General features: G+C 39.0%; 1 protein-coding gene across 1 annotated transcript in view; it reads right to left on the bottom strand.

The window, feature by feature from the left end:
* Nucleotides 1-14925, bottom strand: part of HECTD4 (HECT domain E3 ubiquitin protein ligase 4) — a 119705-nt gene that overhangs the window by 52293 nt on the left and 52487 nt on the right. The window contains exons 25-37 of the mRNA XM_023733791.1: nucleotides 13993-14185; nucleotides 13513-13617; nucleotides 12469-12557; nucleotides 11904-12079; nucleotides 9949-10084; nucleotides 9688-9829; nucleotides 9424-9590; nucleotides 7194-7340; nucleotides 6106-6290; nucleotides 4574-4727; nucleotides 2998-3278; nucleotides 2585-2774; nucleotides 1261-1342 (exon numbers count right to left, since the gene is read on the bottom strand). Of these exons, the coding sequence (XP_023589559.1) occupies nucleotides 1261-1342; nucleotides 2585-2774; nucleotides 2998-3278; nucleotides 4574-4727; nucleotides 6106-6290; nucleotides 7194-7340; nucleotides 9424-9590; nucleotides 9688-9829; nucleotides 9949-10084; nucleotides 11904-12079; nucleotides 12469-12557; nucleotides 13513-13617; nucleotides 13993-14185 (2047 nt within the window). The remainder of the gene's footprint in view (nucleotides 1-1260; nucleotides 1343-2584; nucleotides 2775-2997; nucleotides 3279-4573; nucleotides 4728-6105; nucleotides 6291-7193; nucleotides 7341-9423; nucleotides 9591-9687; nucleotides 9830-9948; nucleotides 10085-11903; nucleotides 12080-12468; nucleotides 12558-13512; nucleotides 13618-13992; nucleotides 14186-14925) is intronic.

Raw genomic sequence — 14925 nt, 5'->3', positions numbered from 1 at the left:
ATATGCAGCACGCCTAAGAATATATATACTTATGCCTACAGATATATATGCATGTGCATGTACTCACATATACCTTTCTATGTGCATACAGCATACATATATACCTCTGTAACCACACCCATATTCTTTGGTTGTTGTTACTACAGTTGCTGCAAAATTATACATGGTGTAACATTTACTGTAATTGTCCTTTATTCTTGTGTACCTCTCAGTGTCTTCATTTACCTTGGTCAAGTTGTGCTGACCTTCCCCATATTGTGTATCACCTTTCCCATCACCAGAAATAACAGGTGTCTACTATCTAGCAAGTGATTCTCCCTCCCTCCCCTTCCCAGCACTACACTTTTAAAAATCTGTTTCCCCTGCCACCAATTACCAGAGCAATCCAGGCTCATTTTTAAAAACTCAAATAATAAAATATTATATGCGGAAAGTTAAATTTCCATAAATGTCCCAGGCCCTGATTCAGAGATCACTGTGACTCCTCTAGATGTTTTTTTTCATACACACTCTAACACACGTAACCATGGGATGGACTACACACACAGCTTTTCAGTTTGCTTTTCTCAGTTATCAATATATCATGACTACTTTTCCGTATCAGTATATGTAGAGCTCCCTCATTATTTTTAAGAGTTGCACAATATTTCACTACATGAATGTAACAATTTCTTTAACCAACCCCCTATTTATGGGCATATGAATTCCATTTTGTTTGATTTTTCAAACAAAACTGTGATGAACGTGCTTGTGTGCTTACCTCTGGATACTTGAGAATGCCTATTTATGTCACCTTAACAGTGATGGTTATTATCAGTCTTTCTTAACTTTACCTGTCCAACAGGCGAAAAATGATATGTTACTGTTGTTTTTATTCCTTTGCTTTAATTCATTGTGAGCCTGGGCATCTTTTTATATTTTTATGGGCTATTTGTCTTTCTTACTATCTCTTATTCTCTTAACAATCTTATCACTGTCAAACTGTATTTTTAGGCTGTAAAACTTTCTTAAAAGAGTTAGAAAAAATTTCTAGGTCAAAACTAAGAGTTCTCTTTTACATTTTAACATTAATGACAAATGGATTTTTAACTAGTTCTCTCTGAAACAGCCTCAGTAAAGCCACTGACTTCAATTTCTCACACTGCCTGTTTGTGGGAACTTGAACTAGTGTTTTGTTTTCTCCTCCTGAGAACCCGAAGAACGGTGGCTGCTCCTCAATCACAGGTTTTGTCAGAGCAGGTTTCTCCTCTTTGGGGTTACCTTGGTCATGTCTCGATCCATTTTCACAACTTTCTCCATGTTGGCGCCAGTACCAAGCCGGAAGGGCCGTCCTTCTGAGCTACTACAAAAGGAAAGACAAACAGAGGTGCAGACTTACAGACGCCATCAAAGGTGGGGGCTGCGTGCTGTAAAGCAATCCAGTAACAGGCAGGCCATCATTATACGCTGAATAGGCTTTTAAAATTCAAAGTAAGACTCTCAATTTTTCAAAAACAAAATGATTTACCATTGCTTAATGATAGCACGTTTAGGGTCTGAAATACCAACTGTTTTTAGAGTTGTAATGACATCTAATAACCTACCTGAAAATGATGTATAAATTAAAGAGCTGAACAAAAATGACAATCTGAACTTACACTAAACAGAGGGTCTGGCATACAAAAGAACTCAGTGAATTATCTGAATTTTAGAGTGAGGGAATTTAATGCCTTGATGTGCATGACTAGTTCTTCCCTTCTAATAATTCAGCTTTCCCAGCCTCCTGAAACTGGCTCTCTAAACAACCTTTCACTCAGTTTGTATTTTGCAATGGCCAAGAATGTTTCTTGGAGATTTCTTCATCTAAGCACTGGCCTGCCTTGACCCTGCTTAGTTCATGCCATCATCTCATTAGTTCTGTCAGTTACCATAATGGCAGACAAGGGATCCAATTATGGGATGATGATATCATCCAATCATTTATTTGAAGAGAGCCCTCCTCCATCTGAGACATAAACTACCTGTCTTAAATTCCCCTGTGCTATGTGGAAGGCTTCCTGTTGTCCTAGCTCTCACTAAGAGGGCCCTGTAGGTCTGTAATATATGGACAATAATTATATTTTTAATTCCTTGTTGAGCAATGAAGTAAATGCCCAATGAATTAAAGCTTTAAAAAAGTTTCCTTATTTCTCCACTTTACAGTCACTGGTCTCCCCCAATTTCCTAGTGGCTGAAGGGTGCCCATAACTGAAAATCAAGCCACAATATTCCTTCTTAAAGCCCAAGGAACACTGTAGACTTTCCCCGGGATGCAAACAACAATACATTCTCAGCAGGGTTTTAGCCCTCTGTCAGGTTTGGACAGAGAGTTCTGAGTTCTAGTTAGGCACTTGGGCTCTGTGGTCACTGAGGCCTATGTTTGCATTTCAGCTCTGCCTCACTTTCTTCATTAGTAATGTAACAGTAGAAATGACAGATCAGTGTCCACCTCCTAGGGCTGTTAAGGGGGCTGAGTCAGGTGATGTACATAAGGGGCTTACTTAGCCCAGTGCCTGCCTCATGGTTAGTGCTTGATGACAGTAGCTATTATAATCATTACAGTCACCTTAGTAATGGCTGGAGAACTTCATGGGATGACTGGTCTTCCCGCTTGTGGATAAATATAGAGAGCTTGCCATCCACTGCTTCACTCTCTTCTCCAGGATCTTTGTCTCCTTTTAAGGAATTCTTGGGACTGGTTTTTGTCAACGCGGTGTCGGGTTCAGAAGCGGTAGGAGAAAGAACTGTCTGACAACCTTTAAGAAAAAAGCAAAACCCACTCAGAAAAATTGCAATGCTGTTTCTGCAGCTCCTCTACATGAGAAAAACAATGGCTTTGGAATTTCTGCTCCGCCACCCTCTCTGTTCCTTCTCTGTCTCTCTTTTATCAGAGGAAGCACAACTGCAATTGTGAACAAGTTAGGTCTCTCAGACTGACTGTTCATAGGAAGTTCACTTCTCCATCCGGGAGCTCCTTACCTGGGACCACATAATCTGCCAGCTTTGCTAAGAGCAACGATGCAATCTTGGAAGCTGGGTCACTGGGATCCTCCTGTTCACTGTTTAAGGAGGGAACGGAGTAGCTCCATGGTGGGAGCTCCACGTTTCCACAATCTTCCACGCTCATCAGTGGCAGTGCTGCCCGGCACAGTTGAAGAATGATGAGGACCAGCTTTGGAGACGGACGTTGGTCAAGCAGCAGGGAGAGAAGCTTGGACACACAAGCTGGCTGGCTCAGGATGGCTTTACCTATGTGACTCCTAGGAAAGAAGGAAGGGAAGGTAAACAGCGTTAGGAATTTTGATCTACAGAAACTTAGCAGCAAGAGCTCCTTAAGATGAGGCTAAGCAAAGTGATGAAACCAGATTACACGAGGAAGACATGGATTTGACACTGTTTTGATGAAGGAGAATTAAGATTTTTATAAACATATGATGAGAGCTCATCATTGACCAATAATACTTAAAAATGATTTTTTAACATTTTCTAACTCGTGATGTTTATTTAGTTGAAATCCTATAGCTTAGTGTGATTCATGAGGAGCCGCGGTGGCGCAATGGTTAAGCACTCTGCTGCTAACCAAAAGGTTGGCAGTTAGAATCCACCAGCAGCACCATGGGAGAAAAGACCTGGTGAAGTGCTCCCGTAAAGATTAAAGCCTAGGTAATAGGGAGCCCAAGGTCAAGAAGGGAGAGTATTGATATGTTGTGGGGTTGGTAACCAATGTCACAAAACAATGTGTGTACTAATTGTTTAATGAGAAGTTAGTTTGTTCTGTAAACATTCAGCTAAAGTACAATAATAAAAAAATAAAGATTACAGCCTACAAAACTGTATTGGGCAGCTCTACTCTGTCCAGTTCTATTCTGTCCTACAGGGTCGCTATGAGTCAGATCGACTCGACGGCACACAACAACAGTGTGACTCATGGAGCACGAAGACTTAGAAACCCAAACTATAAGCTTTTCTGTTATAGTTTTTTATTCCTTTTTAGTGAGTGGTTCATGGTCAAAGGTATCATACAGTGTTACACAGCCTCAACATTCTCGGATCTGCAACAGCTGAACGTGTTACATTTCACTAAGAAAATGTATATTCCAGCAGAAACCAAAAGAACAGTCTTATGGGGACCAAGCTTTTGCATCATGACTCACACATGATGGTATTAAACCACCACAGAGTGTTTTCTTTTAAAGGCACAGCATGAGAAAACAAGTTAATCACAGGTGCTGAATGATTATTCCTTAATCTTGCTATAAGGGGATAAGGATTTTGGTTATTGAATGCAACTGTACGGACTCGAAAGGCTAGCAGCTGTTGCCAGCAAAGCAGTAAAGCAAATGATATTTCATGATCATCTAAATAATTCTCATATTTGGGAACTTAAGCACTTACTCTGTTTCAATGATTTTATTCTCTTATCATTTTTCTTGAGGTGGAAACGTGTCAAAAGGGCTTAGTAACTTACATGTTTCAAAAGACCATCACCACCATAAGGAAACCCCAGTCACTCAAGATGGAGGCCAGCTCCCCCCATAGCTCTGGGCCATCATACCTGGAGAGATCATTGAGAAGACTAAGGACATCCTGGAGGGCATCGTTCCCAGCAGCCTGGTTGCCACAGCACTCCGTGGCTCGGGCAAGGTGGTTAGTGAGCAGGCTAGACACCTGACGAGCCAGGCCAGAGTGCACAGCCTCTGTAGAGCCGCCTTCAGAAGTAAAGAGAGATAAAGCACAATGAAAAAGTTCCTGTATTAAAGCCCTCCCTTTGCCCAATTTGTCTTTATTTTGCTCAGTATTTCATTAACCGTCTACTTAGTGCCTCCTCATTAGATGGAATCTGCATATAAAAAAGGTAAGTTACCTGAAAAATCATTCAGTGTTGGGGGGAGACATTATTCTTAATTAAAACTGAATATAATTAGTCCATAAGTAACCAAGGAACATACTTTGATTGACAGGGAAGAATCACCACTGTACTGGTGACGAAAACATCTTGATTTTTAATTCCTACTCTACCTCTTCTCAAACACAATAAAAGACCTTTTGGGATCTTTCTATCTCCACTGTAGTTCCAGAGAGCTGCATGTATCCCTTGTAGAAGCCACAAAAGATTATTTGTCATTTCCTGAACTTCCCAAGTGCCAGGGTTGGATCTCTGCATCTACCTCTCGTTCAAAAATAATTCACACATCACCTTCCCTGGGAAGCTTTCCTGACCCGAGGCACAGCTGCCCATCTTCACAGCCTAACATAATCCCTAGCGGCCGCATGTGATAATGTAGGAACTCAGTAATCAGGAATTTACATAGGAACTTTAGGTGTCTGTCAGCGGGCTAGCTTGTTCAGTCAGAGTGATAATATCATTGGATAATCAAAGCCCAAAATCCACGTTTTAAAATTAAAAAATATTTTTATTTATTGCAGTATAATTTACACACAGTAAGTCTGAATAAGTATGTGGGGCCTGTTATGCTCCCAGCGCATTTTGCATGCACCTTGGCTACGGCACTGGTTACACTGTAATCACTGTTCGTTGGTCTATCTCCCCCACTGGACCATGTCTTAAAGGGAAGAACAATGTCTTATTCAACTTCTGGTACATAATGGAACTTCAAGATATTAAAATGAATACTGAACGAACAAATAGATAAGTAAACAACCATACACCCAAATCTTAGATATTTTAGGGAAATAATCCTTTAACTCTAGTTTTCAAATTAGATTGGTGACTAAAATTATAATTTGGAAATATCACTTTGAAAATGCAATTGAAAAACCAGTTCAGAAAAACATTGATTTGAAGACTGTTGGTAGTATTGACAAGAAAGAAATGAAAACAAACTATCTTCTCAGTTTCCTCGGGTTAGTATACAGCTTCAGGGAGCTAGGATACTGTTTAGTGTTGTGGTGTAGTTATAGATTCTCATGGAGCTATACTGATGAAAGGCCCTCATAAAGTCATTGATTAAACCCATCTGGTTATGTAATTTAATTTAGCTCCCCCTAACCCTACCATCCAGTGCATAAACTTAACACACTGATAGAAGAAATCCATGTGCTCTGGAAAGAAGTCCCGCTTCTTACCCTCTTCTTTTTCCCACTCCACACAGCGGTTGGCGAGCACCTGGAAGGCTGCCCAGGCCATGGTGGCCACCTTCTGCTTCTTGGTTTGTTTCTCACTGGAGCTGGACTCAGTCTGACTGCTCAAGCTACACAGTCGGTCCATGAGCTGGACAAGGCCACTGCGGACCAGGCACTTCTCTTCACTCCTGGGCAGAGGGGAAAGGGTTGTATGAAATAAATACAACTGACTGACCCTCAGGAAACTCTTATTTAAGGTCCAGGTTGTCAAAGGGGCATTTAAAACACGTCAGTATAGTTCTCTCTGTACAACGTAGAATACTACCATGCACAATTAAGCGCAAAAATATTTTTTATTATGATGGTTTCCTTTATGAATAAGTGACCAAATTCTGGTTTGTTCATACAGAACCAAACCAAACCATATCTATTACTGTCGAGTCGATTCCGACTCTTAGTGACCCTATAGGACAGAGTAGAACTGCCCCATAGGGTTTCCAAGGCTGTAATCTTTATAGAAGCAGACTGCTACATCTTTTTCCCTCAGAGCAGCTGGTGGGTTTGAACTGCCAACCTTCCAGTTAGCAGCCAAGTGCTTTAACTACTGTGCCACCAGGGCTCCTTTCCTACAGAACAGCAAAATAAAAATCAATGGAATCAACTCAAGGTTGCTGTAACAGAAAAAATTATACATTTCATGGGAAGGGAATTCAAAGAATGACTCCATGAGTGCTTGACATCTTTAAGCTATTAATCAAGTGAGCTAAGAAAGAAGATAAATGTGCATATGCAAAATTTTTTAGCTAAACTGTGAGTAATTTCCTAGGGAACTTTTATTTTCTTTCAAAGCCGCCCATCTTCACAGTGTAATATAATCCCCTAATGGCCACACATGATGATGTAGGAACTCACTAACCAGGAACTGACATAGGAACTTTAAGTCTGTCAGTAGGCCAGCTTGTTTAGTCAGAGTGATAGTGTCATTGGACAATCAAATCCAGAATCCAATTTTTTTATTAAAAAATATTTTTTATTTAATCAACTTTATTTAGGAATAACTTACATACAATAGAAGGCATTTCCTTGCTTACCTGGTGTAAGGTATGGTACATAAGAGCCCAATGCTATTTGCACACGCTATAGGGTAACGAGCACACAAAGACACTACGGAGGTCATGGTCTCCCCGAAGGCTTCCTGGACCTGCTCAACCATCCCACCACAGGTAAGTTCTTCAATTCTACAAGACAGAAACCAAAATGTAGGCTTCCTGAATCATGTCAAGAACAGTGACGATGACTAAGAAAGCAGAAGAATTCTTTTGAGAAACTCAAAATTGTTTACATGAATTCAGAACTAAGGCATCTTGGAGATCACCAAGCTGAGTGTTTACCAATCTGTAGGACCACAGAAGACTGTTGGGCAGGATTTCCAAGTTGCCTTAAAGACAATGGTCCACACTCAGGGAAATCTGGGTTAGGTAAAGTTAAACAGGCTTCTCTGATGCAGGACTTCTTAGAGCCTTTAATAAGGCTAGTCTATAGCATCTCCAAGAACAAGAGAATGGTATCCAACACTTCCAAGACTTATTTGATAATGTAATCATTTATTTGAGATACATCTGTAACATTCCATGCAACATTGAATACTGTAAATGTAATTTTACTAATGAGAAAACCAAGGCCCAACTAGATAAGCTAAGTGTCTTTTTCCAACTCACACTCAGATTGTAGCAGAGAATAAGAACCCAGCTGACATGAAATAAGATTTTCCTGATGTAAAAACACAGCATGGGGCAGAATCTACAGCAATTAGTTGAGAACTGAAACTAACAGGATTTATCTATAAAGATACGCAACATAATATTCCTTAAAATTTATAACAAAAATAAATAAATAAAACTAATCCAAGGTTGAAAAATAGGGAGTTGGTTAAATAAAGATTCAGGAATATGATGCAATGCTACATAACCGTTAACAACATTATAAGAGATATTTATGATTAGAACAAATACACTAAAATGTAATAGATAGTAAGATGGTAGGTTTACAGGTAATTTTTATTTCAGTCTTTGAGATTTTCTGCAAAAATAATTTCAAAGTTTTCTACAATTACATTAAAAATTGGGGGGAAGGGAATAAAGCTGCCAGTGTTATGTAGAAATTATTTTGGAATAAACTGTGGTAATCATTAGTGTTATTCCTCAAATATTTCCTTCTGGGCACGTGGTAGGATAGCATTTTCCAGCCCCCTTGTGGTTAGGTAGGCTATGTGACTAGTTCCAGCCAATGAGACAAGGGGATTGGTGGCTTTCAAGATGATAGTCTCCTCTTTTATCCTGGTTTCCTGAGGGATCACCACGAGCCAGGATAGATAAAATGGACAATATAGCATGAGTGAGAACTAAGCCTTTGTTGTTTTAAGCCACTGAGGTGTCAGAACTGTTTGTTTCCAAAGAATAAGCTGGCCTCTCCTGACTCAAGACATTCACTTCAGGTCTTAGTGAACACACTTCCCTCCAGCTTGTGGGCCAGAATTCCTCAAAGAATTTCCAGGAAGCACAAGCAACCTCTAGTAGTTCCAGTCCAGGACTTGTACAGAAATGCCTTTTCTGCTCCTACCTGAAGATCTTTGAAGCCCAGCGGGGAACTAGTATAGAAAAACGTCTCACAAATAAATTATAAAACCTACGTCAAAGTTAGCATCTATAATTACTTTTTAGAAATTGATCCAGTAAAACTAATCACAAAATTATACAAAAATATAGGTCAAAGAATGTTGACTATAGCACTGTTGTTAATGCAAAAACAAAATAAAAAAGGAAGAACCTATGTGTCCATCAGTAGGGAAAACATTAAATAAAAATAAAATATGGTCATCCATACAACGGAAATCTATGAAGTTCTTAAAAATGATAAAGCAGATCTATATGTATTAACATGAAAAGATAAAGATATCCAGGATATATTGAGTAAAACAACCTGGGCTACAGAAGGGCGTGTATAATATGATCTTAATTAAGTAAAAAAAAAAAAAATTACACACATACTCCTATGTGTATGAAGAGAATTTAATAGCTCTTTATATATGTACAGTTGATACAACAAGCTCTTAATAAACCGATTGGGTAAAGAGACTTATCTTCTGTTATATAAACTGGGTTTTCTGCAAAACCATATACCACTTTTTAAAAATAAAAATATGATACTTTTTGGGAAAACCCTAGCAAATACCACTGCCTGTGTTTTGCCTTGAAGAACAGTCTTTGGAATGGCTTTTGTGCATTATAGACTGGACAGCATAAATTGACAGAAACCACTGACCTGGGTCCTCCCTGAAGGACCATCGTCACTGGGCCCACAAGATGTGTCACCCCCCCGACGCGCACGGCAGCCGTCAGCAGTTCCCGCATGTGCACCAGGGCCTGCTTGCGAGTATTTCCTCGCCGCCACCTTGTCTGCGCGGCTAAAAGAAAGCTGCTGCTGGACACCTGAAACGCATAACAAGGAAATACACCTGACTCCTTCTAACTGTCACAGGGCCGTTCGCACTGTGAGCTCATCTGTAGTTGGCAAAATGTGACGTACAGCTTGGTCGGGGTTGGTGCCAATGAAAGCAAACAGCTGCCCCAGCAGGACGCTGTAGGTGGGCTTGTCCCTGCTGTCCTCAATGGCCAACGACTGCAGGAGTGTGAAGGAGCTACTGCGGTGGCTGGTCACATGGCGCCGCCTACAGGGAAAACAAAGCGGCGTTAGATCAGCAGCCCAAGAAACGCTCTCTCAGGGAGTTTGTTTGAATGAATGCATGCAGCTGCATGTGGGAATCCAACCTTGGCCATTACCATTTACCTCTGGTTCGCTCTAGTAAATTCCAAGTCTTCATTACCAATCATTTCCAGATCAGAAGGAGCCGACATGCTGCGAAGAAAAACAGGCTGCCGGACAGCATGAGAGATCACCTTTGTTTCTGAAGCTGATTTACAAGCTGGAAGACAAAGCAATAAAAAGGCTAACATTTCTGCTATCCAATTTGTGAGGAGTTACAGCAAATGCTAAACTCAACACAGAGCTACCCAACAGTCTAAGTGTGTATCTTCTATTGAGTTCAGCTACCAATCTGGCTAGCATAGCACACTGGTGGTTTTTAAGGCTAATTTAAAAAAAAAAAAAACCTAAATATTCGGTAACTGATTTTAGCTTGAAAAATTAAAATCTTTTTATTAAATTGGTGTTCCAAAGAAAGGTTGAAAAATTCATTTAATTTCACAAACCATCCATTTTAATTTTAATATAAGCATTCTAAAAAGCAAGAGAGGACAGAGAAAATAATTTCTGGAATTAAAATAAATCCAGATCTGGTTTTCTTTTTCAGAGTTGGCCTTTGTCCCCCTTTAATCCTAGATTTATTGAATTGACCTATTGCCATTTGGAGATCTCTCTGCTTTTGTCATAGTTGATGGAGTAAATACCCCTTAGCTGGAATCCAACCGGCCTTTCCTATCACACTACTCCTTAACGCTGTCCAGGGAAATAATTTTTTATAAAAGAATACTTAAGTAGAAGAAGGTAAAACTGGTATGTAAAGACTAGCTAAGAAAAAAAGATGTTGAGAAAGTAGAGAAGTCATTTTGTATCTGTCTTAAGAGTAGTTAGATGGCTTAAATCTAAGAGAAGTCACAATTGTTGAAGATGATGCTATCTCTCAGGATACTATTGGTTCATTATTTCTGATGCCAACAGGCTCTTGGGAAGGCATCACCAGGCTTACTGAGTGGTGAAGTCTTTATATGGGGCCCTTAATTAATCAAGGGCTTATGTGGCCAGGGATGCAGTGAAGCAGACCATCTTGGCACATGATTGTACCACATACTCAGCAAGGAGTGGTATCTTAACACTAAAGTCAGATATCTGGAAGTCATCCTAAACTCCTAGTTCCAAATGAGAGGAGCATTGGGATGAAAACAAGTTTGCTTGTTCGATACTGTCCATCAGGCAATGGGGCTAGACTACATGGACTCTTTCATTTAAGAACATGTCTATTCAACCTGTTCCCTCAGGTTCAGAATTAGCACTTGTGGGTTACAACCAGTGTACGGATCCTGTCCTAAGGAGGAGCACTCATTGGTTTCCCTAAGAGACACATTTTCATGTTAACAATGAAAATGTAAACAGGGAAAAGTTAATGCACAAAAATTAAAAAAAAAAAAAGGTCGAGAAGGGAGAGGGTTGACATGTCATGGGGTTGTTAACCAATGTCATAAAACAATATGTGTACTGACTGTTTAATGAGAAACTATTTGTTCTGTAAACCTTCACCTAAAGAACAATTAAAAAAAAAAAAAAAACACGCCATTCCACATAATTACTAAAGATGAAATACAAACTCAGTGTCAAGTAAAGAGAGAAAAAAAAAGATGTATGTTACAAGATTCACAATGTTGACTAATTATATATGTTACTATGAAAATATAAACCATAAACTAAAAATAAGGGCACTCGATTGTAAAAATAGATGTCACTGGGTCTAAAAATAGGGGTCCTGGGATGCCCCCAACAAACATCGAGGCAGACAAGGAAACACCACTGCAGCTTATCAGTTGACACACAAAGCACCACATGAATTCAATTAAATAGAAGTATTTCTTGACTGGAAAAAAGGAAAACATAAAATTTTAAAATGCTGAAATTTCCTTTTTTTCTTTCTTTCTAGCAGCACACGAGAGTGATTTTTTGAAAGTAGCTGATGTATACTCTATGAATAGATGGGAATCGGATGGCCTCGGAAGCGCTCTCCTGAACAGTACCCGGGGTTTCTGCAGGCGTCCCGGAGATGCTTCTCGTGAGGCCCGACTGGGCCGCAATGGTGACATGCAGCAACAGCTCGGCTCGATTCATGAGACTCTTCACTAACGTCTTCGTTTTAGCCAGTGGGTGTGAGGGTTTCTGAATAAGAGAATTCACTTCTTGTAGGAACTTCTCCCTATAAAGAAAGGCTGATGTGCATTTAGTTGTTCTCTAGCTTACCAAAAACATTGTTTTGTTTTTTTTTAAATTACAAAGGATATGAGGAGAGAGGGAAAACTAAGCAAAAATAACCTAATAAGCACCTTTCTCGCTTTCCCCATTCAAGGTGAGCAGTGTTATAAACTGTGGCCTGTTTTGTCTTCTGTTTCCCAGTTTCAAATGCCTGTATGCTAACTTTTGATGGTTAAAATCTCTTTGCCTCCTAATTACCAAGAGTTCCAACTCAAAAATACTTAGTGAATGCACAAATTTAAAAAAAAAATCTATTGTGAGACTAGATCTTCGCATTTTGTTTTGAGCATCAAGGTAATAAATTAACCCTAGGTAGTTATTAACATCACTAACCTCAGTGATAGGACCATGTTTTCAAGATCATTTCCATCAAAGGAGACTTCCTTCATTGAACACAAAAGTTCTAGTTCTTTCATTTTGTTCTAAAGAAGGAAAAGTCAAGAAAAGATGGTAGGCAGGATCTGCAAAAGCCAAGTTTTACTGTACATATGTTAATCAGAACAGGAAATTTCAGGGAAAAAAAAAAATCACCTGTGGTCCACATTTCTATGCCTAAAGCACATTTGTCAGTCATTAGTTGATATTTTAATGATTAAAAACAGCACTGGCTACTTTCCAGAGATTCTTGCCTTTTTTGTTTGTTTTCTAAGGCGTGAAAGCAAAATGACTTACTTTGATTCTTTGTGTGTGTGTGTGTATGTGGACACGTTTTATTTCACTTGAGTAAATACATAGTAGCTGAATTACTGGGTTGTATGGAAAATGTATGAGTAACTTTATAAGAAACTTCTAAACTGATTTTCAGTGTTGGTACAAATTTACATTCCTACCAGAATGATGCTTCACATACTTGCCAACACTTAGTATTGTCAGTCTTTTTCATTTTAGGCATTCCAGTGGGTATGCCATGGCGTATTACTGTGAGTTTAATTTGCATTGCTCAGATGATTAATGACATTGAACATATTTTTATGGGCTTATTTGCCATCTGTTTATCCTCTTTACCAAGTATCTGCTCAAATCTTTTGGCAATTTTTTTTCTTTTTGGTTGGGTTGTCTACTTATTTTTTTGGGAAGAATTCTTTATTCATACAAGTCCTTTGTCAGATATACGTACTGCCAATACTTACTTCTAGTCTCTGGCTTTTGATTCTTTATAAAACTATTAATCTGTTAAAAAATAATGAGTAATTTATTTTTTATATTATTGACATGTTGATCTACTCAATTTTCATTTAACCCCTTTTAAAGAATGAGTATGTTTTAGGGTGTGCAACATTTTAGGCTGTGACATTATTTTACCTCTACACATATGTGGTGCACACCTTGACTCTATAAACAGCAGTGCCTCCATGATAAATCATACGATTTGCTCACCTCATTAAAATGGTAATCATAGAAGAAAGGCATGTTGTTCTCCAGTTTCCCCTGCATGGCATCATCAACCTCACTTTGCCACTTCTGTTCCAATTCTGCAACACTCTGATACATTAAAATAAAACAGTGTGTAAATACATGGGGGGAATAAAAGGAGTGTAATCTGTGAATTCAGAAATTCTAGTTGTAATAAAATCCGCTGCCGTTGAGTTGATTCCAACTCACAGCGACTCTATAGGAAAGAATAGAACTGCTCCATAGGGTTTCCAAGGAGCAGCTGGTGGATTTGAACTGCTGACCTTTTTGGTTAGCAGCCAAGCTCTTAACCACTGAGCCACCAGGGCTCCGCTCTAGTTGTAATAGTAACTAAAAAAAAAAAAAAAAAAATTCAGACCACGTTTTAAGCTTCTTGAAATTTCCAGAAAAGAAATTATTTCTAATAGTCATAAGAAAAAGTTCAGTGTGTTGGCTTTGATTTACCTGTAGCTGTCTCTCCATGGCATTGAGTTTCTTAAAGGTCTCTCCCATAATCTTACACAATAAATCATATTCCTCAGCATGTTCTTCTTGATACTGGAAATTTATTAGGGACTGCAATGCATCAACCAAGTTCAAGTGCTTAATAACACATGATACCACCATTTCCTCCATCACATCTGGCTGAATCACTTCCCTGTGATTACAATGGAAATTAGTCAAATGTCTGACATGCTCTCAACTCACCAATACCGCAGTTTACAGATTTAAGAAAGTAGGCATTGATTTAAATATGCTAAATATATTCATCACACCTTCTTTATTACAACAGAATAAAGGGCATGAACATAATGATGACTTTCACATCAAGCTGGCAATAATTTAGTAAATTAGCTGATAATCAAAAATTAAAGAGCCTTCATTTCTATGATCTGTGTATTTTGAGCTAGAGTCATATTAGAACTGGAATAAGTCTAAGGCTAAAAAAAGACCTTTAGGACCATTTATCTACCAGTTTATTTTACATGGTATTACGGTGTGTGGTGGAGTCCTAGTGGCACCGTGGTTAAGTGTTCGGCTGCTAACCAAAAAGTCAGCAGTTCAAATCCACCAGCCGCTCCTTGGAAACCCAATGGGACAGTTCTACTCTGTCCTAGAGGGTCACTATGAGTCGGAATCGACTCAACAGCAATGGGTTTTTGGGTTTATGGAGTGGGGTATTTAGTGCATATGGATGTTGGGCTGAAAATAATGGTGTTTCTGTATTCTTTCATTTTAAATTTCATCCATTCTCTAAATTTTTCTCTCTCAGATGGCCACTCTTGCCTCAGAAGGCAGAGGAGAAGTAAAGGAGTTAAAGACAACTTTAAGCAAGAATATCACAAAGCCATTTGTAACTTCAAGACTTCACATTCTAGAATAAAAACCTCTCACCAT

This window comes from Trichechus manatus, unplaced genomic scaffold, assembly GCF_000243295.1.
Source record: "Trichechus manatus latirostris isolate Lorelei unplaced genomic scaffold, TriManLat1.0 scaffold00061, whole genome shotgun sequence".
In the NCBI taxonomy this organism is placed as follows: Eukaryota; Metazoa; Chordata; class Mammalia; order Sirenia; family Trichechidae; genus Trichechus; species Trichechus manatus.
The sequence above is the reverse complement of the archived record's forward strand: the minus strand, read 5'-3'. Positions and strand labels throughout refer to the sequence as shown.